At 45.3% G+C, this 25,310-nt stretch overlaps 1 protein-coding gene across 2 annotated transcripts; it reads right to left on the bottom strand.

The window, feature by feature from the left end:
• Positions 1–378: 378 nt before the first annotated feature.
• Positions 379–25,197, bottom strand: PTP4A2 (protein tyrosine phosphatase 4A2). Of its 2 annotated transcripts, XM_063355844.1 has the most exons (7): positions 25,062–25,197; positions 24,308–24,385; positions 12,965–13,633; positions 11,285–11,377; positions 6,072–6,202; positions 3,980–4,054; positions 379–2,913 (listed from the first exon to the last, which is right to left on the bottom strand). In XM_063355844.1, the coding sequence occupies exons 3-7, from the start codon at positions 13,058–13,060 to the stop codon at positions 2,805–2,807; spliced, it is 504 nt and encodes a 167-aa protein (XP_063211914.1). In that variant the 5' UTR covers positions 13,061–13,633; positions 24,308–24,385; positions 25,062–25,197; the 3' UTR covers positions 379–2,804. The 2 variants fall into 2 exon arrangements, with proteins under 2 accessions (XP_063211914.1, XP_063211913.1); XM_063355843.1 differs by lacking the exons at positions 24,308–24,385; positions 25,062–25,197 and adding an exon at positions 21,863–22,118.
• Positions 25,198–25,310: the final 113 nt, after the last annotated feature.

Here is a 25,310-nt window from a genome sequence, read left to right as displayed (position 1 = left end):
CAAACAATAACCCCATTCAGGCCCTGCCAGGTGGGATGGTGTCTAGTCTTGTCCAGGCCACAACCGAAAGTTTTGCAACCGATCTTTGACAGTTCTTGGGAAAGTTCAGAGCTGTTTGGTTTGGGGGGTTGTTTTGTTTGTTTAGAAGTAAGTCTGCACTTTTAGAAAACAGGTAATTTGACAGTAAGAGAAGGGTTCCCCTCTGCAGCGCTGCTCCGAGGTCACACAGCCTTTCCCACCAGCAACTCCGAGCCACGCGGTACCCAACGGTGATCACTCACACGTGGACAAGCCTGTCCAAAGGCCTTTACAAATCAGATTAAAGAAGAGCATTTACCATTAACGAGCTGCAATAAATTCATCAAGAGCCAGAGGGAAGACATTTTACTGCAAGAACTTTATTGCACTACGTTCAAGTGCTGAACCACGTATTGTGCCTACTGGACATCGGTCACAATTACACTCCCCCCGCTTGTGTCTACACTGTATGACAGTCTGCACTTTTCACTATTTTTCCTCAATTAAGGCTGCAGAGTCATAGTATATGAAAATTAGTACATTATAAATCAAACTAGGGGGAAGAATGCAAAGTTATACATATAGCATGTGTAAAATTTTTTTTTATTGTTCTTCAGAAGGGCTTGGGTTTGGTTTTTACCTTCCCCTCCAATCTGACTTCCACCATTTCTCAAATCGGCTTTAACTACCAGTATTTCATTTTACTAAAAACATCATTTTTCATTTGCAGAAACAGTTAGAACATTAGGCTTCTAGTTTGCGAGGGGAAGGTAAAGGCCAGAATTAGGTAATTTCAGCATCATCTACCTTCCACATGGACTCAAACATTACCAGATACGTCATTTCCCTAATGTAGGCATCGACATCACAAACACTTTCGCGTCTCCTTTATCTGTTAAAGAAATCAGAAACGTTACACATCTTGAAGGGAGGAAGGAGCTCAGTACAGCAATACAGCTTGAGGCAGGCTACAGACCGGGCTTCGTGGAGTGCCGCGTTGTCAAGCCACGGACCCCAGACAGGTCGGTTGGCCCATCTGTAAAGTGAGGAGCTTGACAAGTACCTTTTTTTTTTTTTTTTTTGCTTAAATTCATAAAACCCTTCCAGGAATAGAATTCTAAAAGTCCATTACCTATGTTCTGAAAAATGTTTGCGCAGTTAAGCTGCGGACTGAAAAGAGAAGTCCAGAAGAGGAAGAAACCCTGCGAAGGCAGCTCGCGTGGCCAGCAGCTGAGGTATCGGTAGAAGCTGGGTACCAGCCTGTACCTGCTACAGGCACAGACCAACAAAAGCCTTTGGTGCTCCACAGCGAAAGATCACAGGAGAATATGACCCTAAACCTGTATTCAAAGCCTTCAGTGGCTGAGTATTACAGACATAATGTCAAGTTGAAAGCACATGAGGTCACTACTAGGGCAGGGCACTAAGTTAACGTGGGTTTGGTAGAAGTAGCCTGGCTGGAACTGCTTATTACAGGCTGGAAAATGACTTGTCTTGATGAATTCACTAACACCAGTGGCCCTACAAAGAGAACGTGGTGCCAGTCCACGCTCCAAAAATCAGCATATTTATGGTCTGCCAACGGTGAATAGATGGTAGGCGTGTTGGTGTGTAACTTGGAGGGAGAATCTCTAAAGAGCCTAATAAAAAATAACAAGGCAATCAGTGGTTAAACTGAACTGTACACAAGGGCCAGTCTGGGAAAATACCCATCCTAGGCTTTCATTCACGGAGCGAACTGCTGTGCACGCCATCTTTACCTCACCTATGATACAAATGAGACCCTCCCCCCAAATCCTGATTTACTGTGTTCAGCAAGGCAGAGAATCTGGACAGCAGCAAAAAGCCTTTTCTTCCTCTTTATGACAAATAAAATTAATTTTAAGTCCTCGTCTGAATCACCCCTTGCTCACCTACGACACTTTTGAACATCAGTCTTCTGCCGGGATAGATTTTCTATCTAGCAACAGAAAGACAATGAAAATTTCAGCCAAATTCTTTGGAAAAATAAGACTGTGACATACTCACACATAAAGTCACCCACACATGCGTATACACACACACACACACACACACACTCTCACACAGTTAAAAGCACTGTCTCCCATCAGTCAGAAAAGGCCTTTAGCAGATTCACCAAAGACATCAGGCAGCAAGTCTTCTGGTAAAGCCCACCAGGACGGTGAGTCACACCTGCAGAGTCTGAACACCACGTAGACAAAAAACACAGACATCACCGAATCTCTAGAATACGCCCAGAGTGGGCTTAAGGCTGTCAGACTGCTCCCATACAGCAACAAAGGCTCCTCCGCACGTCTGTCTGCCAGGTCCCAGCAAGGTTAAAAAAAAAGGCAACTCCATTTAAGAGAGTCCCGTAGGAATTAATGTATCAGGCCCTAACTCTGGGGTACTTTCCTCAAATCAAGAAAATAGTTTCTGCACAAGCCAATGCTCTGCTGGTTTTCCTTAGACATAAAATTTACTTTATTTCTTTTCTTAAAAAGTTAAAAATACAGAAGGTTCAGAAACTGATTTTTCTCCTTGCAGATGTTCAAACTGCAGCTTAAGGAGAAAACAATCCTTCACTGAAATGTTTCTCTTAAATTTTTTTTTATTTTTATTTTTTTTCAATCATCACCACCATTAGGACAGAGGTTGAGGAGCACTGACTCCACCACTAAATTGACGACGTAGTTTCATTCCAGATTCACATTTCCAGGTGCCTAGAGTCCAGAAAACAGCCATGCTAACTTCTGCCTTCGTTTGAGATTTATTTTTTTTTTTTCCTATTGAACACAGCAGTGACCGTTGGCATCTTTGAAGCGTAATCGCATCTTAGGTCGGTATTTCTCAAGGTAAAGCAGCTGTTTGGAATTGAAAGCTCCCCTCCTTTTCCTGAAACAAAGAGAATGAAGGGTAGCATCAATGGAAAAGGTACTGCTTCGATCACCATTGCACACTCTAAGGCAGATTAGTCCTTGTTTCAAAGTTGCTCTGTATCAACAGAACAGCATTTTGGCTTGGTTCCCTACCCACTGACACTTCGAGGAAGGTTAAACCAGACCAGCACATGCAGTTCACCTACATGCCAGTATTAAAACTGAAATGCGGTTGGCAAATTTCAGCATATTTTCTTGTACTGGGAGAGTTTATTTCCATCACCAGCAGTAGTCACTGAACAACAGCAAGGTCACCCTTTCCTTGCAGATGCATGTGCTACTTAGATGTTTGTATCCGAACGTCATGGTCTTACTTAGCTAATATAATAAGAGGTTCTCAGAAAAGAGCTTCTCAGTATAAAACGTACCATACCAGGAAGAGAAAAAAGGAATTTAAGAAAGGAAAAATTCAGAAAAAAATCTGTTGACAGCAATACAGTTTGCAAAGATAACTGAGGACCTGCGAATCCACAAAAGGGTGAATTGTTTTTTTCGCAAAGCTCATTCAACATAATCTTACCTGCTGGGCTTCATTTCAAGGTCTGATGTTATCACTAAACCAACAGAACTCTGCAGTCTCATCCTTCACCAGTTTTATTATTTTCCAGCCAGGGAGGTTGCTGACATTCCCTGGGTGGGTAACGCGCTCACCCACAACACCTGCAGGACTGCTGGTGCTCACCTACTTGCTGCAGAAATTCTGCTTGGGGGCCCAATCTCACTAGAATTTTATTTTTTGTTTAATTAGGAGCAATTAGTCCATGTTCAATTAATCCATAATTTTTTACAGCCCCAGCCTAGCCATTTTTTCCTCCCAAGTTCAACATCTTTGAGTCTCAGGTGGCTTAATATATAACTCCAGATTTGAAGCCTCAGCATTAATGTCAAGATCATGCCCTTTATTGTCAGGATATAGCTACTAGAAAACAAATCAGAAATCTAATAAACTCTGCTGAAGACTCATGATATTCAAATACAACGTAAACTGAGAGATCTCTTGAGAATGGGGAAGTTTAACTTACTGCCTTATAAACTGAACTGCATCTTCGTACTTCATTCCACATTCAATGAGAGCAAGTGCAACCAGTACAGGAGCCCTAAAGGAGAAATCAATATTTAAGGAAGATCTAGAAAAACAATACATTGAACCTCTCAAAATACATCAAATTAATCTGTAAACAGATAGCTTAAGTATTTTCTCTTTTTATCTACAGAAAGACATTTGCTTGCTGAGTACCTAATGTAAAATTTCTTCTAGTAGACAGCTCTGCTTCCAGCACACCCAGAAAAATAAAAATCAATAATTCCTTAGCATTTGGGCCATGAAACAATAATTCTAGATTTTTACGCTTTCTCATTTCACTATAACCTGATTTTCTACTTTGCTAAAACGAGTGTGTAACACCACCTGCATGCATTTTGCTTCTTAGGACACTTAGATTTAGCTGTACGTGAGACAGATCTATGAAGTGCTGAACAGAGGACTTAATATAGATTTACTTTTTTCTTTAATTTATATGCTGTACATGGAACTGAGCGTTTCAGGGACAATAGAGTAAAATTTCCTACTTTGAGGTCCACATTTTAGAAATCCCTTAAGTGTAAAAAGCTGGCTTTTCAAACAAGCGGAAATCACTGAACACACTGACTCTCTCCTGGACCGATGTCCACTGAACACATACAGTTGCAAGAGACACCTCTGAGGGTAGAGAGGGAAGGATTAAAAAGGTACTAGCACTTGGACAACCTGTATTCATGATTAAACAAAAACATAATTCAGGATAAACAACTCTATCACTGCCACACTGCACCTGCATAAACAGAATTAGTCACTTTCCAAAGAAAACAATTTGAAACTTCAGAAGTCACTTTAACAAGAACAAAAAAATCTGCCTCTTTACCAGTTAAGTTCAATTCTCTGCTACAGATAGACAGTTTTTCACATTAAAGCAAAATCTGAAAAGCTCGCTCTTTTCCCTCTGCCAGAAATAGTCTGAGAACAACAGCAAAAAGGTCATTCCGCAAGGAACAGACAGGAGTTTGTCACATACAGAAGGTGGGAAGCTTCTGGCACCCTTTGGCCTGGTATTATGCAAGAAATGGGACAGTTGAAAAATCACTTGAGATACACGTGGCCACCTTCCTAAAGGTGTTCCTCAGATAAAAACAGAGCAGAAATGGATAAACAAATGGAAATTGGCTTGTGTTTTTGGCTCTTGTGTCTTTAAATATTGGCTGTTTCTCCCTCTACCTCTTCATTTCCTCCATCGCTTTTTCTCCAGAGGTGGAAAGTTAAGAGCTTGACGCACTCCAACTCTGTGCTTACTTGACTTCTTCAATCCACCCTTCCTGCCCACTCATTCATATCCTTAAATATCAAGAGTCCCATGGTAAGAATACCAACACTTAAGCTCCATTTCCTTCTGGCCCACAGGATAAATATAATGTTCAAAGATTACAGTTGGGAATACGAATGTAGCATTTAGCTTTCCTGAATCAGTCATCTTTTCACTTCATCTTGAAAGGAAGTTCTTCCCAAAGAAGGAAGTTATATTTTGAGTGCCAAGAAACATCAGTCTGTATGTGAGGAAGAAATACCAGCCTAACTCTTCTTACCACTGAAGTGAAGCCACTTTAGAGCAAGAAAGTAACTGAACCAGTTTTTCTAAATGCCTTTTTTTTATTACCACATTCTTAATAAAATACAAGTTAAAAAACAGGAGGAAATTAAAAGAACCCCAACTGTACAGCCTTAGAAATTGTACTATACTTGTATATTACATTTGTCACGAAGCACAAGAGATTTTACTGTTTTTGCAGGAAGACATAAACTTTCAAATTAATAGGATCTCTTAACTGCTTGTGTCGTTCATGACTGCCAGAAGTGTTCTGAACAACCTCTCCAAGTTTTTTCCTCTCATCCTTGATCAGAGTTACGAAATTACCGAAGATTTTTAAGCAGCAATAAGTCTCTCTTGCTTTAATGACACAAACTTGATGCTGCTGCTTTAAAGTGTTATTTGGGAGAAAATAGAGGAATTGGCATTTACTTAACACCTTCCATGACAAACTAACTTTAAGTCCAGTATAAAAAGAAGAGAGCGGAATACGAACCTTCCCAACCCTGCAACACAGTGAACAGCAACACAGCATCCAGGCTCTTCACGGAATTTGGTTTTCAACAGGTTTAGCCAGTCGTCAACTATCTGATTCGGGGGTGGTGCTCCATCATCAAATGGCCAGTCCTTTGAAGGAAAAAAGGACATTAGCTCCCTGGATTTCAATCCATAACCAACAGCAAGGTAACCATAACTGGGAGAAGCAAAATATTCCATCCAGCAAGCAGCGCATATCACATGAACAGTTCTGTGAGTATTCTTCTGGCTGCACCGAAATGTGCAAGTCAATATCATGATGCAACACTAAATGTTTAACAATCGTTTAATTGCACTTTTCAATAAAATTTCAATAAAACTCTACACTAACTCCTTTGTAGTATAGAATTTTTAGAAAAATAGCTGCCCTTGAAATCTCATTTTATTAAAAATATGTAAAAATCAATAGACATTTCAAATAAACATTTGAAAGATGAGAACTCTGTAGACTTTTGCCTGTGGTCGTGTCAACCTTTTAAAATACTATTTGTACTGCAGACTCTACAGAGGAGAAGCTACTTCATAACATTCCAGGAGATCAGCAGAAGAGAAGGTACTTCATAACAGCTCAAATGGATCAACTTGTGCCGCTGCCGGGAATCCAATAAGCAAAACAGTTCAAATTACCTGGGTATTTTCAAGTCAAAAAACCACATTCACAAGCAAAACAGAAGAGCGCTTCAACAAAGGCAAAGTCAAGAACTAAGCAGCATTTATAATTACATTTCTGCCTACTAAAGGGGGAGCCAACATTTAAACTACTTAAGCCACATTTAATATCATCAACATGGCCGTCAATCAAAATTACATGTCAGAAGCTTCCCATTTTCCTGAGGTCACAGCTCTCTCCTGGAACTTGTGCGAAGTGGAGTACTCCATGTCCTACAGTTCAGGACCAAGCACAACATCACATGCTTTATAATCTTCTCAGACACAGGGAGTGCTGTAGAAAGAGCACTCCTAGATGCAAGGGGAAAAACTAATACTTAGTAGTTATTTAGCACCTTTCATTAGATGACTACAAGAGAGTCTCCTAGCTGGAGTTTCACATAATTCAACAACCTCTCCGAATGGTGGGGAAGTTGCTTTGAAAGGAGTTCTCCTCTTCCCTCATTGGCTAGAAACAAGTCTTTCATGTCCTATCTTGAGAACAGGTTAATATCAAGTAATACTCTCTGAAGCTTGAAAGAAGCACGCAGAAACTCTGAACACGTACAACCGCCAGACTTTTCATTTTGAAACGCGCTTATTGCTACCCTGACACTTCCTGAATAGCAAGTACAGCTCAGCACAGACCTCAGCCCAAGAGCACCTTATAAATGCGTTAGCACTCAAAAAAGCTGCAAGGTGGAAATCCGTGGCTTGGAACTACAAAACCAAAAAGCTTTAAGTTACTGAAATAACTTTATATGCGATTAATTCAGAAAGATACACAAAATCTGAAGAGCGCAGAGAACTCCTTTTTTTGAAGGGAACGGGAAATTAAAAATATCTGGGACAACACAGCAAAATAAAAGGCTATAGAAACAAGATCATAAAGTAAAACTTGCTCTTTCTAATAAAAGGCTTTTATGAGATTTTCCACCCAATCACACACTGCTAGCTGTATTATTTTAGGCCTAGTGTCATCCACTGTCCCAGGAAGAGATGAGCTGCCAAGAGAAGAGGCATTACCCATTGCAAGATGCTTTCTTTTGAAACTGCCTTGCAAAGAACAGGATTTACATGTCAGTTCTGTGTCCTAGTTTTAGGTAAAATTAAATCCTTTCCTTCAGACCAAGCACAGGAGCTCACTACTGTGCTTCAGCTTACATGTTAACCATCACGTCCACACAACTCTTGCGCTGGCCTGAATTAATCACAATCATAATTTCCCCACAAATCATCACCTTCCCAGGGACGGTACACCACTGATATTAAATTAGCACTGATAAAACACTGCTGCCTGGGACACTGCCCAGAACAAGGAACAAGAATAATTCTGGGACTAGAAGAGTAACTGCAGCAAAGTTTCAGGTTTTTTTCCTGATTATGAGTTCTGCCAGCATCACCTCTGAATTCCTGCTGGACAGGATAGCAAACAAATTGCTAAGCTCCGTGACCAAAATGGTCATTAATAACCACGATGATGCACTGAGATTGCACACACAGAAAATATAGCTCTTTTGTGCCACCCTGCAGTAGCTGGGAAGGATGATAGGCAAGAAAGGGTTACTCTTATTTGCCCTTTACCTGGAGCAGCCCTGCTCAGCAGAACAGCTCTAGGTTTGTCAGTCAGCAGTGACTGCAGGACTGGCAATGCAGAACGGAGATGACCAAGAAGCAGTAACAGCACTTCATAGTGACAAAGGACCCTTTCTTCAAAACCCGTGTGCGACTCGCACTGAAGTTACAGCAGCAGAACACTCCCAGAACTGCCTGCATCTGCACAGGATGGGATCGCAGGCACCAGTGTGGAACTCTCCCACCTTCGATGCCAGAGTCCAGGGCGACACAGGAAGTATCATATGGCAACAAAGTCCCGTCTCTAACACGGGCGCTCCCGCCTGGCCACTAGCATTCAGGAGGTGGCCATCCTGGTGCGCACAGAGCATAAATTAAGTCTGATCCAGGGACGAACAGTAAATGAAGGACTGATCGAAGGAGAAAACGCCACGTGCCTTAGATCTTGAAGACGAATAAAACTACCGCAGTCTCCTTGGTTGCCAGCCAGTGCGAAAATACTTCCAGAAAAAAACCTGCCAGTTTTTCCGAAGTAGCATTTCTGTGTTACAAGACCTTACACATGAACATAACTGTAAGAACTGCAGAAGCCCACAGAAACTAAATCCACCCCCGCCTCCCGTCTCCTGGATTTAATCTCTGTTGATAAACATGCGCATGCAGTAGTACTACTTCAAACATGGAACATCTAATTCTCTACTTTCTCACTATGCCATCTGCCAAAGCTACTCTCTAGCTGACACATTCTACCCATCTTGCCAGTACACGATCCTGTACCATGGCATGAGAGCAGGCTTTGCTAAATGCTCTCATTTTCAAGGGTTTCACTACGCTTTTGACCTCAACAGTTTTAAAATAGACACTAATCTCTCTCAGGCTGTGTTTTTAATCTTAATGTTATTTTCGCAAGCAAATATTAGCTTTAAATAGTGATGTGTTATTTTCTCAGACAGACAGTAATTCAATACCATTTCTGAACAGCAACAGGTCTATGTTTTGAAAAAGCATGCATTCATAGGAAGGAAAAGCTATACAGGAGGTGGTCGTGTTGGTGACTAGTTAAGCTTATCTCAAATAGCAAAACACTACTGCAATACAGTAAATTACTAAGACAACCTCATGACTGGGATCATCAGGATCAGTGATGACATTAGCAGCAAACCTTCCCTGTCACCTTCTGCTTTCTGTTACCCTTAACAGATGCCTGGTGGATTTATGCTCTCTCCTGTTTTGCCTTCTGCAGCAGTGGAGTACTAAGAAGAGCTGGTACATACCAAATGCGGAGAGGCTTGTTAGCTGAGGCAAATGTGTACAGACATAAAACTCTCTCTTGCGTGTGTTACTCAAAGCGTAAGGCTCTCCAACAGAATGGTGCTTAGCAGAGCTGGCGGAAACACCATTTCCAGTTTTTAGAAAAGCTTCCTCAAAAAACTGCTTTCAGTTCAAACCTAGCCAACACCAAGTTTTGAAAGTTTCTTGAGAACCAAAATCCCCAAACCACTTCGGAAGCGCAGGCTCCAGAGCACAGAGTGCTCCCCGGCTCCTGCAGTGGCCCTGGAGTGGGCCTCGGACTGGAGAAGGTGGACTTCGGTCACAGCTGCAGGAGCCAAGGCCAGCCGGTCTCACAGGGCAGCCACCCTGGCAGAGCTGGACACCTGCAAAACTGTCTCAAGTCTTCTAGGAAGAACTCAGACCTGTGCTCTGGCACAGGAACACAGAAATACTCTAAACACCAGCTTAAATCAGGGCTCTGAGGGCTTCCACACCAGAAGTTTAATCCTTCCAGTCTCCAGCAGCCTTCAGAGTATTGCAGTTAGAGGTTTCACAGCAGTGTGCCCGAAAATACTGTGATGCTCAAGTCCAAGACAGCTCGAGAGTGAACAAAAATGCTAATCCAGAGCACAGCCCTAGGAGCACTGGTAGCCCTGTAGTGACTGATTTTTCCAACAACACTGAGGCACACGTGGCTGCCTGGAACTGGAGTAAATGCTTACTAGGGCCAGGAGCCAAGAAACCCAACTGACCTGCACGTGGAGTTTTCACAGATATGCCAGGATAAAAGTTTTTCTTCTAACGGAAAACTGCAGAAGTTTTCCTCTGACTGAGCCATAAAAATCAAGAGGCAATAGAAGACCAACTACCTGCGACAAGAAGGTAAGATGCAATTTCTGGCCTCAAAGCAGAACATTACTCACTCCAGTAAAATAACCTGATTATATCTGACACACTATAATAATTCAGAAGTATTGCCTGGAAAAATACCGCCTGCAAGCTTAGTATGAGCACACACCTATTAAAAAAACCTCCCCTAAAACACCAAGCAATGCTAGACGATATAGTCAGACAGTCATTGCATAATGTTAACTCTTGAGTTGCAGTTAAGAAATTCCACCTGCTAAAGAGGGAAGCCACCAGCAGCCAGGCTCCATTTAGAGGGGAGAGGTGACAAGGCTATCGATCAATATCCTGCTACAACCAGTCCATGAAAGCCCGTACCAACGCGTCAGCTATAGTCTCAAAAGGTGGAGCTTTTTGACAGAGCGAGAGAAAGGAGCTCTATCTGCATCCTGAGAAGGTCAACGGCAAAGCCAAGAAGTGCTGTATCCAGAGAAAAGGACCAAACCAAGTTGTACGAAACGCAAGGCTGAACGTTGGATTAGTATAGAACTAGTCACTAAAAGGCAATCAAAATATCTCAACAAATCCAGAAATCCAGGAACAGGCATTTCTACTGCAACTAAAGCGCCCAGGTAATAGTAATGAATCAGCTAGTAGCTTTCGCAAAAGTACAGGGAGTTTCTCAAAACCAGCTTTATCTGATGCAGGGGATCAAATTGCTTTTGGCCAATCTGAAACAGCCATCAGCTCTTGCCCAAAGCACGAAGGCCACGCCCACGACTTCTAGACATGTGATTTTTTCATTTTTAGACAATTTTAAAGGCAACTCACTAGAACCTGGATTCCTTCTTTTTCAATAGGAGCTTGATCATAAGTGGCATCACAAACTCGCACCAAGGTTCTCACTCCGTACTTCTTCAGCTCCTTTAAGAAAAAGAAAAAGATGTGAGCACACTGACAGAGTAAAGAATTAAACAACCTCCTCATCAACTACAGAACTAAACATTTTACAGAGAGTGAGTGGTACCATGACTATTGCACAGCTCCAAGGTGACTACACAACGAAGGAGCAAGGGCCAGCGCAGAAAGGGGGGTTCATGGCCTACATTAGGACAAGGGTTACAAGTGGCCGGAATAAATGTGAAACAGCTCTGAATTCTTCTCTAGGGAAATGCCAAGGTGGAAAAAAATTGCACGTATAAGAGCAACATTAAAATAGCTGCTTATATTCTCCATGCAGCTTCTTCTTCTCTTTAAATAGAAGCCTGGAACTGTTTGCTTCAGCCAGTGTTGACATTTTGAGGCAGGGAGGAACAGAACACACACACCACCATACTCTAGCTTCCTTGTAATGCACTATAAGTAGCACATTGTGCTGGATAAATAATCAGAAGATCAAACAAAAACTTCCAGTTCACTTTGAAGGTTCATACAGCAAGCAGAATTTCCTCTCACGTTTGGACTACATAACTATAACTTCTAACAATTAGCAATAACATATATTCCAGAGTCAAGACTCCTGAAAAAGGAAGACAGTCCACAACAATGGGGAAAAAAATATACATGAAGACCAAAAGAACATGGCTTTCAGACAAGATTAACCACTAATATCTGAACAGATTCATGGTGAAGAGCACACTGCTAAATGACGGAAGTCTGTTAAAAGCTCCAGTCAGACATCACTATCAGATGACAGGATCTCTTTGGAATGGAAGAGACCTGCATATGCAAGATAAAAGTCCTCTAGATACAAGGGCACAAAGATATAGCAGGTTTGGAGCAAACCAGAATGCAGAAATACACTGCACTACTACTACTCTGATGACACCATCTGCTGCTTTTTCAGAAAACCAAGTACTAAATTTTGCAGTATTTAAGATGTTATTTTGTCAGTAATGGTCTGATCGACGCCCACTGTAACTGACTCTTCCCATAGTTCGATCCAGGCAGGTGTCATATTTCATGGATAAATTCTGGCATCTGAAATCTCTGACAATTCTGGGATTGTACGGCAGTTTGAGCACGCATCCTGTAAACTAAAACACCAGTTAAGTATTGCATTTACTCCTACTCTAAGGGAGAAGAAAGGTCAGAAACCAGTTACAATTCTATCAACTACCTCTTTAAAAGTCAGTTGATGAGCCAATATATTAGCAGCACTGCATTATTCAATGAAAAATAACATTTAGAATTGCAGAATGTGCAATCCTGCAGAAGCCAGGGCCAGAACGATGGCAAGGGTGTGTGCTTGTATTCTAAAACGGAAGTTCATCCAGCCTCTCACAATTAAAGAAACGCGGGACTTTGGAAAAAGTAATTGGTGGATTCTCTTCTCACACTGTCAGGAGAACGTGAACAGCATATTAAAGATAAAATGCATTAACTTTTAAGAAACATGTAACATATAAGTAAAGCATTAAGCAACAGGCGTGAAGAATGACTGCTCAGTACTTCTACAGAAACTACGAGCACATCAGGAAAGAAGGATGATACTTCACTTGACAGCCTTACCTCGATGAACTTGCTGAGGGTTGCATTGGTTGGGTTGTGAGTGATCAGGAAACGCATATTCTCATAAGTAATTTCCACGGGGGCTGGACGGTTCATAATGGCAAAAAAAAGTGTAAAGGGCCAAAAAATTAAAAAAAAAATAAAATCAATAACCTTGGAAACGTTTCACAGCAGAACACATTAAAAAGACCACTAAAATGCCTGGGACTGATCAGAGCTTGCTTTGACGTGTTTGTTCCTTAAAGAATTCGCTTCTAGAAAAGCAGGTTTGCTTCAGAATCCACTTGAATTTAACTTCGGCCTCAATTACTGCAGGTGGTATCCTTCAGACTCCAAAAATTCTGACTACATGCAAGACTAGGCAGCCTGTTCTACATTTAGGCACTGGTGAGGCAAAAAGGTAAGGGCAGATTTTCTCTCCACTTTGTTTTCTTGATGCTTAGTTTTGCTAGAGTCAGTAAGAGGAATATGCTTCCAATGTGCAGAAGATATCCCATATATTTGAGTGTGTTCGCTGTGTCTGGAGTCTTCAAGGCAAAGTAATTATGGCACGTAGAACCCCCTGCGCTCAGCTCACTTGTCAGCCAGGATGCTGTGCTGGGCCTGGCAGAAGTCTGCCCTCACACTCAGAATCGCCATAAATGTGCGACGTATATTCCAACGGAACACCTAAAGAGAAGAAAAATACCATGTAAGAGGATTTGTTGCTTCTGCTTCCAGAAACACCAAATATTGACCCTGCCAGAGAAACTCAAATTAGACTAAGTAAGACCATGGTTAAAGAACAAACAAAACTCAATCTTTACTGGAGTCCCGGTAGTTGTAATCCCGAATATTCTTTCGTCACCAAGTATGCTCTAGCCCAGAGACACGGGACTTCTCCTAACTGCTGTTCCTGGCAGCCAGGCACCGGAACCGAGAACAAGGAAACCTTTCTGCGCTCTCTGCAGCCCCTCCCTCCCAAGCAGGTGCCCTAGCAGAGGAGAAAATAGCACAAAGCCAAGTACACGCTTGAAAGCGTCCGTTGGTACTGTCATACCTGCTTGGCTTAAGCCCAAATATGTAAAAATATTGTCGGCATGGCTATATTTTCTGAGCAAAATAAGCAGTACAAGCAGAAATGAAGAGTATAAGAGTATAACTGCCATAGATTCGAGCTTTTGGTAGCAGATAAATTTCATCAACGTTGTATCACCAAACTCCTACCAGTAGTAAGGAGATATGCTCCAGAAATTAGTCACTTCAAAAGCAACTAAATAGTCATTTAGCAGTAATAACTTTTAGTTATTCTCAGTCTTATCTGTGTTTACAGACTGGGGCATTAAAAGACAGCGGCAGCTTCCAGTCCCACACACAGGATTCAAAATACAGATGTTTTAAGCAGCAAGAATAAAAGATGGATAATGTGATTCTACCATGAAGTTTAGGGGGATGAAAATAGAGCTAACCTAAACTAGCTCAACAGATTTAAGGTTGAAACACTAAATAAGCAACATGGCTTTTCGCTGCATTTAAAAAGCACAAAGCCAAAGAATCACAACTGACACTTGTTTTTTAAGGGAAAAGTTTTAAATTGGTTGAATAAAATCCAAACTAGCAGCCAGAAGTCACAAACCTGCAACTCAAGCAGAAAGGTCAATGTGGCACACTCAAGTGAATACAATTAGGGAAAAAACACACATGCATGGAAGTTCACACCCCAAACTGCTGGTGTGCTCAACATTTTAATGAGATCCTCACTTTAAAATAGTCAAATTAAGTACTACAAAATTACCTTTTTCACTGACATGCAGTCAAAAATCACCCAAAGAACAGCAATTATTTCCTTAAAGAACAGCTTTCAATGCCAAAAAAATACATTAATTAGGTTGCCAGAGGCAAGAACAAAGATGTTTTCAATAACCTCCCCCGACCTTAACGCAGTTCTTACCCTGAGTGACTGAAATACAAATTTCAAAAATGAATCCTGGAATATTTTATCAGTGTAATGACTATAGGATTAAGTCTCACCCCAAATGGAAGAGTCCCATCCAAACCCATCATACTCAAGTCCTTACACTCGTCAATTCTTGCACGTTTGTCACAACTCTCATATACACGACCCAATCCCAAAACAAAGGACTTGTTAAAATGTCTTACAGTCTGCTATAGCTCTGATGTACCAGGAACAGAGTATCTGAAGTTACAGCATCCACATGTGTCCAACACCTGTAAAACTTGATGCAAGGAAGTCTTTTTTTCAGGCAAATACTGGCCTGTTTTTCCCCCATTTGAAAATACGCTCCCATCATCTGACACGTCCTGGAGAGTGATCTGCAGACTTAAATTACAGCAACAGTTTCAAAACTAACTTTTTAGGACCTAACAAGGTCAATTAAATAAAAATAATCGTCAACAGATCTTGGCATAGGACATCAAAAGTTGGATCCATTGTACCAGAGGCTTACAGCGTTACAAAGTACACTGTCACAAAGGCAAGAGCTATTGTGTCATATTTAAACAAATCCTTTAAACATTTTTCTTTTCAGCACCAATAATTTGGTTGGAAGAGCCCCATCCAGTGCTATTTGCACTGTGAGTTGTATCAGATCAGGTCATTATGGTTACACTTCTCCTCCCTCAAGCAAATCAAAGAGGGAATTTCAACCCAATTATGTTAAAAGTCTTTTGTAAAAACTATTTACCAAGTCATTAAGAAAGGACACATGGAGATGACATGTTCCAGTAAATTAAGTATTGCAGGGGAGTCGCCAACTCCAGTCCTACTCTCAGATCTGCAGCCGCTCGTGCTCTGACCTTGGCCAAGCCACTTTCAGTAGCTCAGCTCATCTGCAGAACAGGAATGACACCATCTTACCTTCCCCAAAGGAGTACTACTGAAGCATTTAATTAGCTAGTAGCTAAGGAGTGATTAAAAATGTAAAGAACTGTATTTAAGTCTGAAAAATGATTTCCAGAAGGATAACAAGTTTATGTAGCACGCAATACTATTTTTAAAAGTTTGGTTACTGACACATATGTGTCCTTCCTCCCATGACTTTTCAATTGCTAACTGTTAATCTAAAGTTTAAAAAGAAAAAACAGGCTTCCAATTAAGAAAAACGGGAAAAACTCTATTGTCTACAACCTCTGATCTCTCCAAAGAAACATTTAAAATTTCTTCCTCCCTGTGTTAGCAAGCAAATTTGCACTTCAAAATCCCAAGAGAACTGAGCACTATCAAACTGACGATGATAAATAGTTACCAGGTCTACGAACAACATAAAACAAGAAATCTTTTTTAAGCCAATTAACCTTCAACTTTTTATACTTAGAAAGTGAGATAGCACATGGAGAGAAACCAAAAAATTACTACATGTTTTATGTGGCTGGCCTCAGAAAGGGAACAGAAGTATCACACGCGTCAACACTAGGAATGAGGTGCAACAGCTCCATCAGGAACCAGAGGAGGAGAAAAAGCAGAGAAAGCAGCACAAACAAGCCAAGCAACAGCCACTCGTGCATCTGAAAAGAACTAGATATGCCTGGGAGTCAGTTCCTGATGTTGTTTAACTTAATTCTCAGGGAATAATCATCAATCAAGATGCCTATCTACACAACCAAGTTCAGCGAGCTGTGACAGTCTCTGCGGTACAGACAGGATTAATTTAAGTTATAACTAACAGCACCGTGAGCTCCCCACCTCTCACACTCACACAGCCGTGCACGCAGAGAGCTTGATAAAGCCTAATGAGTCCAATTTGAGAAACATGTCTTTCTAAATGCTATGAACCTGCAAGAATATGTTTAAAATGTAAGCAAAGGGCAGTCCTATTAACTAGCACAAATAAATCAGGGTGATTAACTAATTAAGAGAGAACAGTTAAATGAATTCTTGACTTGACAGAAACTTCACTACAGATTGCCTTAAGTAAAAATCTAACGCACCTACAATATTCACCTCCAGTGGCTGCCTCGACTATCATTGCATTGACTCCTAAATTAGATACTTCAATAGGGCAAGTCACTTGCTCTTCTGTGTCGAGCTTATACAAGTTCAGGGAGACAGGTCTAATGAAAAACAAGTAACAACATCGTAAGGAATTCCTAGTTCCACCATCTCCTTCAAAACACACCAGTAAAAGTGCTGCCTTAGCTACGCTGAGACAGCGAAACAGCTTGCAACAGCTGCAGCTTCCAGAGATTGCAAAACACGGATACCTTTGGAAAGGTCACTTGGATCACCTTTCAAAATAACCCAGTGCACAGGATGCAGAGCAAAGCCCGCTAATTTGTCAGTCAGTATTAAAAGAATACTTCAGTGTTTTGAAGACCAGTATTTAGAAACCATCTCAACTAAGTTTGTTCCTGTAAGTGGGAGTCCACATTCGATGTTAACGAAGTCAGGTCACAAACTGCTGAATTTTTCCTCTTCTATAAAACCTCATTCTTGTGGTTTGCCCTTACACATGCGGAATCGGCACCTCAGCACACTGTCGGTACACAACGTGATCCCATAAAAATTGCCATCCTGGTACGATGCTGCAGCCCAGCCAGGCTTCTCCTGACACTCTGCATACGTTGCATTTCACTTCCCCTTCCTGCATTGCCTCGCGAAGTGACCCACATTCTATCCATACACTATCAAAACGTCCTGCTGCTTCTGAAGCACAAGGTGCTTTTCAAGTGAAAGAATTCACTAAGACCTCAAAAACGAGCCTTAAAACAGTGGAAACACACATTAAGAAGAACGGAAGCAACCATCTTTTCTAAAATATACTCTCCCAGTGCACAGAGAAAAGAAACACTGGAACTAACATTCTTGGAAAAAAATTCTCGAGCGCTGTCTGAAAGAAGCTTGCTCAGAGTGACACGTGCCTAGAGAGGGGTGAGGTCAAAAATTTTACTGTTCCACCCTATCCACCCCCGCCGCAGAGCTCCCTCCCAGCCTGCTGACAAGTTCTGTGGGTGACTCATTCGTTTCCTTTTGCACTAACCCAGTCGCTGCGTCCCAGGCCATAAAACCCACGGCAGCAGATAGAGATCTGCCTCAGCGAGAGAAAAAAAAAAAAGTCCAGATTAAAGTAGTCTCAAAAGTGACACATCAGGAAACGGTAAGAATTGTCAAATGTAGCGTGCAAGACGACTCAGAGAGACAACAATCCTGCGGCAAAACTCAAAACTGGAGTCCTAGGCACAAAAAGTTTAGCTGCCATCCCTAAATTTGGGTGAGGTCAAACCACTGTGTCCACCAGAGGCATGGATGCACAGAGATCATCCTCCTGGCGAGCGCGGCAGCGGGAAGTGATTAGATACAGCATTAGCTCTTTCAGAAAGAAGTGACAGGCATGCGCGCAGTATGCTTCATGTCTTTGCTTTCCTACTTCGTAGTTAGAAATGCTAAAATGCTGTTCTAACACAGGATTTTTGAACGCCTTCCCCACCCACCACTTAGTTTTTAAAATCCCTTCAGAGGACACATTTGAATGTTATTTACATACCATGCCCAAAAAGTTTAAAGTTACTAAAAGTGTTTGAAGTCAAAACCAAAAGGCCCCGCTAAGAAGAAGAAATTTAAGCTATTATCCTGTTTAAGTCACAGAACGACATTTAAGCAAAATCAAAAGTTACTTTAGACAACAGTTCATGAGTATGTGACACTAACTCACTCCTAAAAATCAGAATGCTGAGTTGTCTAAGCTGTATCAACTGTTGGTTTTTGAAAACACAGTCCTGCTAAATCATCAGCTTCCCCGACAACTCAGACTAAATATTCTCACAATTTAAGATGAAGTATCAAAAAAGAAACCACCGAAAAATCATTAACAAGTCAAGCAGGTCTTAAAAGCAATTTCAAATCACACAGCAACAGGGATATTACTCTATGAAGTTACACAGTTGAATCACTTGCATCTTAGTCATCTCACTTATTTGAATTTGCTGTATACTTCTGCCGGAAAAATGACTTAGTGGAGAGTTGGCTCCTTTTCCACGCTCCTGTGGCAGTTAAATTCAGTCTGAAAACTGAAACTGAAGCTTACTGATAAATTTCACTCCATGTCCACAGTGTCTCAATTGTTAAAATCCACAGTCCATTATTTCGAGCAGAGCTAGACTTTCAGCGTAAGAGACCAAAAAGAATTTAACTTTTTACTAAAGAACAGAGAGAAACAAGGGGTAATGAAAAGGTACACGTAACAGTGACCTGAATAGAGACAGCAACCCAGCCTCTCAATTGTTATAACAGTAAAAAGGATCAAGAGATTTAAGACTCCTTTACCCTTTCACAATTAAATAAATGAGCTGTGAGATGATACCGAAGTCAACAGACACTATAAGGGTATTTTATACTCTCTTATGATATGCATCAGCCAGATACTGGCCTAAATATGTGGCAGCCTGATCTAGCACTGCAACTCACATGCATCAAAAAGAATAACTTTTACCCCAGATTCCCAAGCCATTAGGTCTATTTTTCAATGTTTAGACAGAGCTGTTTTAAATCTCCAACTCTTTAACAGGCAAATAAGTTGTCAAACTAATCCAGATACAACAGACAACACAGAGCTCCTCTCTGCTCGTTCAGTAATGGTACATTACTGACAACATTTTTTCTCCTCCGAAGATATTATCAAAATACACAACCTACACCATTTACAAAAATTATCTGCTTGCACTACAACATCTCAGGAGCTACATTTTCAGGTGTGGATCGTCTTCCTTAAAGCGAGCACAGAAATGTGCCTTTCCACAAGCCATGCGTCACCCAGCTCTCCCTCCCAGGCCACACAACAGTTAACCAAGACAGCATTCCACCACGGGGTAAAGTCCAGCAGCAGGAGCGAGGAAACCAGCTGCGATCACAGTTCAGCTCCACTCTGATAGAGGAAGAGCATTTAAGTACTGTTGTGTGGAAAAGAATGATGGATATCTGCAGGTAACTAAACGTGAAGTCAGTTACCTGTTTATGAGACATGTATGAAAAAGCATCACAACTAGACCCCATGTAAGGCCAACATTCCTGCCTGTGCATCAATACGTACACAGATCCATACTCCTACCTTAACTCTGACCATCTTTTCTTTCCAACAGTTGAGTTCATTAAATCCAAGTATTTCTACAAGTTGAGTCATAAGGAGATAGAGTTTTCTGGCTGCTGCTAGTGGTGGGTTTATCTTTTTTCTTCTTTAAATACTAACTGCAGTTCTGAGTCAGAACCTGACTGGTTCATTTTGGGAGTTTTGAAGCGAGTTTCCATTTATACAGTAGCCTTTAAAAGCCAACTTTCTGCCTTACTCCTCCTCACACTGAAACCAACAAGCACACAGCTGCCCCTAGAGAAAAGGCAGATCGTGACTAATCACACCAAGGAACCATGAGGAACCATCACCGCAACTGAGTGGAGGCCACTTCTACGATCATCCCTGTACCGTGACACCTCCCAACCTGCAACCTCGCCTGGGCCCCAAATCCCAAACCTCTACAGCTCTCAGTAACGAGGGTTCCTCACGCACCAAAGCACGCCCTGAGCAGCGAACCACAGCCATTCCACACCACTCCCTGTCTCAGGGCCTTCCTGCAGGTCACTCTCAGCACCCTCAGCAACACCAGTACTTTCTTTAGCCACTGCCCTGGCCAGACTTCATCAGCTCCCCCCATCCAGACCAGGCAGCTCCAAATCCCACAGGGCAGCCTTCTATCTACACAAACCGGCCTCAGCATTCAGAACCCTGCCCCCACTCAAACCCCAGGAAAACCACCACATCCTGGACACCCTTCCTTTCCAGCTCCACATGCCCCCTTCAGCCTGAGAAAGATTCCCCCCGCCCCAACATTGCTCCCAGCCTTCCCCCTCCATTTTCCATCCCAGATCCCAGAAAAATTGTTTACTTTTTACAGACCATCTCCAGGCCTAACATAAGGCCCCCCTTCCCCCAAAGCAACCCTCCCATCCTTTCTCAAACTCTTCCCACATGCGTACGTACATATAGGAATAAGTAACACCCTCTCCCCTCAAACAAACCCCTCTGAGTGCTCTCTATGGCCCCCTTGCACAAGGAAGACACCCCCCCCATTTACTCACACCAACCCCTTTGCATTCTCCTTATCCTCCCACTGTTGCAATCCTACAGGCAATCACCTCCCCTCTGACCCCCCCCAAGCCCAGGTACAAGGCAGACTCCCTTCCCTAAACCATCCCTTTGGGGTCCACTCATCCCAGCCCCACAACTGAGATGGGACCCACACAAACCAGCCCTGCAGACCTCAGGGGTGGACACCGTAAGTCAAGCCCATCCCACAGGGGAGGCGAGGACACCCCAAACCAGCCTCGCAGGTGAAAGGGACACCCCACAAAGCAGCCCAAACCTGCAAGCAAGGCCTACTAACGTAAACCAGCCTTTACCGGCCATGGGGGATCCTCCTACCAGTCCAACCCCACAGGCAGGGGGGCTCCCCCCAAAATCAACCCCACAGGTAAGCGAGCTGCCCCCAGGCCCACTCCTCAGGCCAAGGGAGCCCCCAAGGCCCGAAAAAATTCCCCAACCAAGGCACAAAGGTCAGGAAATCCCCCCAGGCCAATAAGGACGCCCCCAAACCACCTCCTCAGGCCAAAGAGACCCTCCTAGACCAGCAAGAACTCCCCTAAACCAGACCCCAGAGCACAAAGACCCCCCCCAAAGCAGCCGCAGGGGCAAAAGGAGACTCTCCAGGCCAGGGAGCAACCCCCGGATGAGCCCCACAGGCCGAGGGATCCCCTCAAAACTCCACAAGGAGCCAAGGGGGGCCCTCACACGTCGCCCCGGACCCACCGCTCCCCCCTCCCCGCATCCCGGGCCCGCCCCGGGGCGGGGGCTCAGGCCTCCCGCCGTCCCTCCTCACCCGAAGTCCCCCCTACTCCTCCCCGCCGCGGCCCCTCACCCTGGGCATTGATCGCGTCGGCGTTCTTCCGAACGGGCCCGGCGCCTTCCACACACCGGGCCGGGGGACGGGCAGGAGCGGGCGGGGGCGCAGCGGGCCCAGCCCGGTGGCGGCGGGGCCCGTGACGGGGCTGGGGCTGCGGCTCGACCCGGTGCGGCGCGGAGAGACCCGAGAGCCCGCGCGCCCCCAGACGGCTCCTCGCGCACAGGCCGCTCCCTCCCCGCCCGCGCCTCTCCCGTGGTACGGCCCGCCCGCCGCTGATTGGCACGGCCCTACTCATTCCCCCCCCCCCCCCCGACGGCATTGGTACGGTCCGACCCGCCCCGGTTCAGCGCGCCGGGCGCGTCCACCCGCCGCCGCCGCGGGGGTGCTCAGGGCACTCTGACGCCGTAGAAGCGGCGCTAGATCAAGCCTAGCTCTCCCCTGCCGCGGCTCGCCGTGCCGCTGCCGTGAGACCTGCCGCAGGGAGCGTCTCCCTCCATCCCGCTGCTGTTGGAACAAGTCTCCCCCCACCACGAGGGCGGCATTGGTACAGCCCACTTCTCCCCCTCCTTGGGCATTGGTATGGCGGCCGGGGAGCCCGGCGGCGGCTCGCCCTGCCCGTGGGCGAGCAGGGCAGGGAGCGAGACGCGCCGCCCCCCAGTGCCTAGCCACTCTTGGTACGCCCCGGCTCCCCCCGGCTCCCCGGTGCGCTTGGACTAGTCCTCCGGCGGCACGTGCGGGCGGGCCCCTCCACGCCAGCACGCCCCCCAGCGCACAGCAGCAATGGTACAGCCCGCCCTCCCCTCCCCCGCTCCGCCCAGTGCTTCCCACGGGCACGGATCTCCCAAGCGCGGGGTCGTGTTTTGCCATTTTCTCACCCAAAAAGCTGCCCCGCCGATGGGGAGCGGGTGTGTGGACCGCGGCAGCCTGTGCCAACGCCGAGCCTGACCCCAGCAGAGAGCACGGGGACGCGGCAGGGGCCACCCCTACGGCTGCTCCAGCCTCCCCCGAGAAAGGAGCATTCAGCCATGGGGTGAAAGTCAGCAGGGCTCCCAAAGATCCCCAAAATCAGCAGGATTAGCATCAAAGGGATGTCTCAGCCCCTCTGCACCCTGAGCAGATCGGACATTATGAAGAAAGAAGGCAGAAGTGGCTTAATTTACAGGTGGTGAACTGACTGGTTAAACAAAGCATCCGGTTCGCTCAGGGACTCCGGGAAGCGTTAGAGACTGGTCCCACATTTCCTAATTTCCAGTCCAGGGCCCACCAGGAAAGCTTCCTCGAAAAAATGAAACATACTCTACAGGAGTCACATGCATCTCTTCTTTTTGCCAAAGTTCCTTGAGGAATGGGTCCAAATCCTGGGCTGCATCCCCAGCAGGGCGAGGGGGGGCTTCTGCCCCTCTGCTCCGCTCTGGGGACACCCCCTGCAGTGCTGCCTCCAGCTCTGGGGCACCAACAGCAGAAGGACACGGAGCTGTCGGAGCAGGGCCAGAGGAGGCCCCGGAGATGCTGGGAGGGCTGGAGCCCCTCTGCTGGGAGGACAGGCTGAGAGAGCTGGGGGGGTTCAGCCTGGAGAAGAGAAGGCTCCGGGGAGACCTTCCAGCCCCTTCCAGGCCCTCAAGGGGCTCCAGGAAAGCTGGGGAGGGACTCTGGAGCAGGGAGGGGAGCCATGGGACGAGGGGGAATGGCTTTAAAATGGAAGAGGGGAGATTGAGATGAGATCTCAGGAAGAAATTCTTGGCTGCGAGGGCGGTGAGCCCCTGGCCCAGGGTGCCCAGAGAAGCTGTGGCTGCCCCATCCCTGGAGGGGTTCAAGGCCAGGTTGGACGGGGCTTGGAGCAACCTGGGCTGGTGGGAGGTGTCCCTGCCCAGGGAAGGGGGTGGCACCGGGTGGGCTCTAAGGTCCCTTCCGACTCTAACCATTCTACGATAAATCAAAGAGCTAATGACAGCTGCCACCCACAGCTGCACGAGCACAGCAGAGGTGGGAAGGTGGGAGCTGTGGGTGTTCAGGGAGTACAGCTGAGGCAGCTGGTGAAAACCCTGGGGCAATGACAGCCCATTACCTGGAGTGGGGTTAGTTCTTCCTGGCTCTGGGAAGGTGCCATGGCATTTACAAGTGACGCAGCTGTAAGCATGAGACAGGGATGGCAGGCAGGGAAAGAGAATCTCTGGAAAATACACAAGAATGACACTGAAGATACACAACAGGGGTGACGGAAAGAGACAGTGTGAATGAGTAAAGAACTGGCAGAGGACGAGCACAGCAGGCACGCATAACAGGGACCCACACAGCTCCAAAGCCATCAATAGCAGGAGCTCCCTTATACAGGCAAGATATTTTGTGCAGAACTGCAGAACCATTGACCACCAAGTGACAGGTTTGCACAGGTCCAGGGGGGCTGTTTGGAAACGGCACCTTGGAGGCACGAGAGACAGGACAAGGGTCAGGCTGCGTTACCTGATGACGCCGGAGGCTACGTCTGTCCATGAACATCAGCTTCAGCTCTGCACAGAAGGGGCTGCTGCAGACAGCGGTCTGTCACAGGATATTGAGAGATCAAATAAGAATCACATGCTTCCTTAACAGGCTAAAGTAGATGTGTAACTTCATGAATTATAAAAGCTGTTCACTGCATGTTCATAACATGTTCTCATGCTGTGACTGTCAAATTATTAATTAAAATGTTTGATATTAACTTAAGGAGCTGCAGAGACTGAAACGCATCCTGTGTGCTAGCTAAATAACTGCTGCCTCCACAAACCACAGTAACAGAAACCCCTGCACACAAGGGTTTCCGCATCTGCAATCACATTTGAATCATTTGCAATGACTCAAAAACCATCCAGTGCTGCTTTGATGTGTTTCAAGAGTGGGCAGACAAGCCTTATCCCACGAGCTCCACCCCAGCACCTTCAACCTCTTATAACTGTAGCCTGCAAGACTTTTACTTCCCTCTTCAACACTGTGTAACATCACCTGCCACACAGGAGTAAATTGTTCTCTCCAAAGTCCTGTACTACACCACGGGGCCAAGGGCCTGCGTCCCCAGCGGGCCCTGCCACGGCCCTATACCGCAGGGCAGGGCCATGAAGGCAGGAGGGGGAAGGCTCAGCTCCCACACAGGCCCTGCGAAGGCCCTGTACCGCAGGACAGGTCTGTGAGCACAGGCAGGCCGCGGGCCCAGCCCCGGCGGCAGGCGGCGCTGGCTTACCGTCCCCGCTGGAGGCCGGGGGTGGCTGCGCTGCCCCTCTCCCCAGCCGGTGCCCACGGCCCGGCCCGCGCCGCGCTTCGCGCCTCAGAGCTGCCGCCTCGCGGAAAGGCCGAGCGCGCACGCGCCGCAGCCGCCTTGTCCCGGCGCAGCGCGGCCCCTGCGCGTGCGTAAGGCGGACCCCGCTCTGCGCAGGCGCGAGGGGCCGATTCTCTCGCGGCCTGTGACCAATGTCGCGCCGGGAGCGCTGCG

This window comes from Chroicocephalus ridibundus, chromosome 19 (assembly GCF_963924245.1).
Source record: "Chroicocephalus ridibundus chromosome 19, bChrRid1.1, whole genome shotgun sequence".
Taxonomy (NCBI): Eukaryota; Metazoa; Chordata; class Aves; order Charadriiformes; family Laridae; genus Chroicocephalus; species Chroicocephalus ridibundus.
This window is presented reverse-complemented; position numbering and strand designations above follow the sequence as displayed.

Coding starts and splice junctions, on each gene's coding strand:
- PTP4A2 (XM_063355844.1), bottom strand. CDS start 13,060: ATGAACCGTCCAGCCCCCGTGGAAATTACTTATGAGAATATGCGTTTC. Junction 6,203..11,284: donor AAGAAGGAATCCAGGTTCTA/GTGAGTTGCCTT, acceptor TTTCCTTCAAAG/GACTGGCCATTTGATGATGG. Junction 4,055..6,071: donor TGTGTTGCAGGGTTGGGAAG/GTTCGTATTCCG, acceptor TTTCTCCTTTAG/GGCTCCTGTACTGGTTGCAC.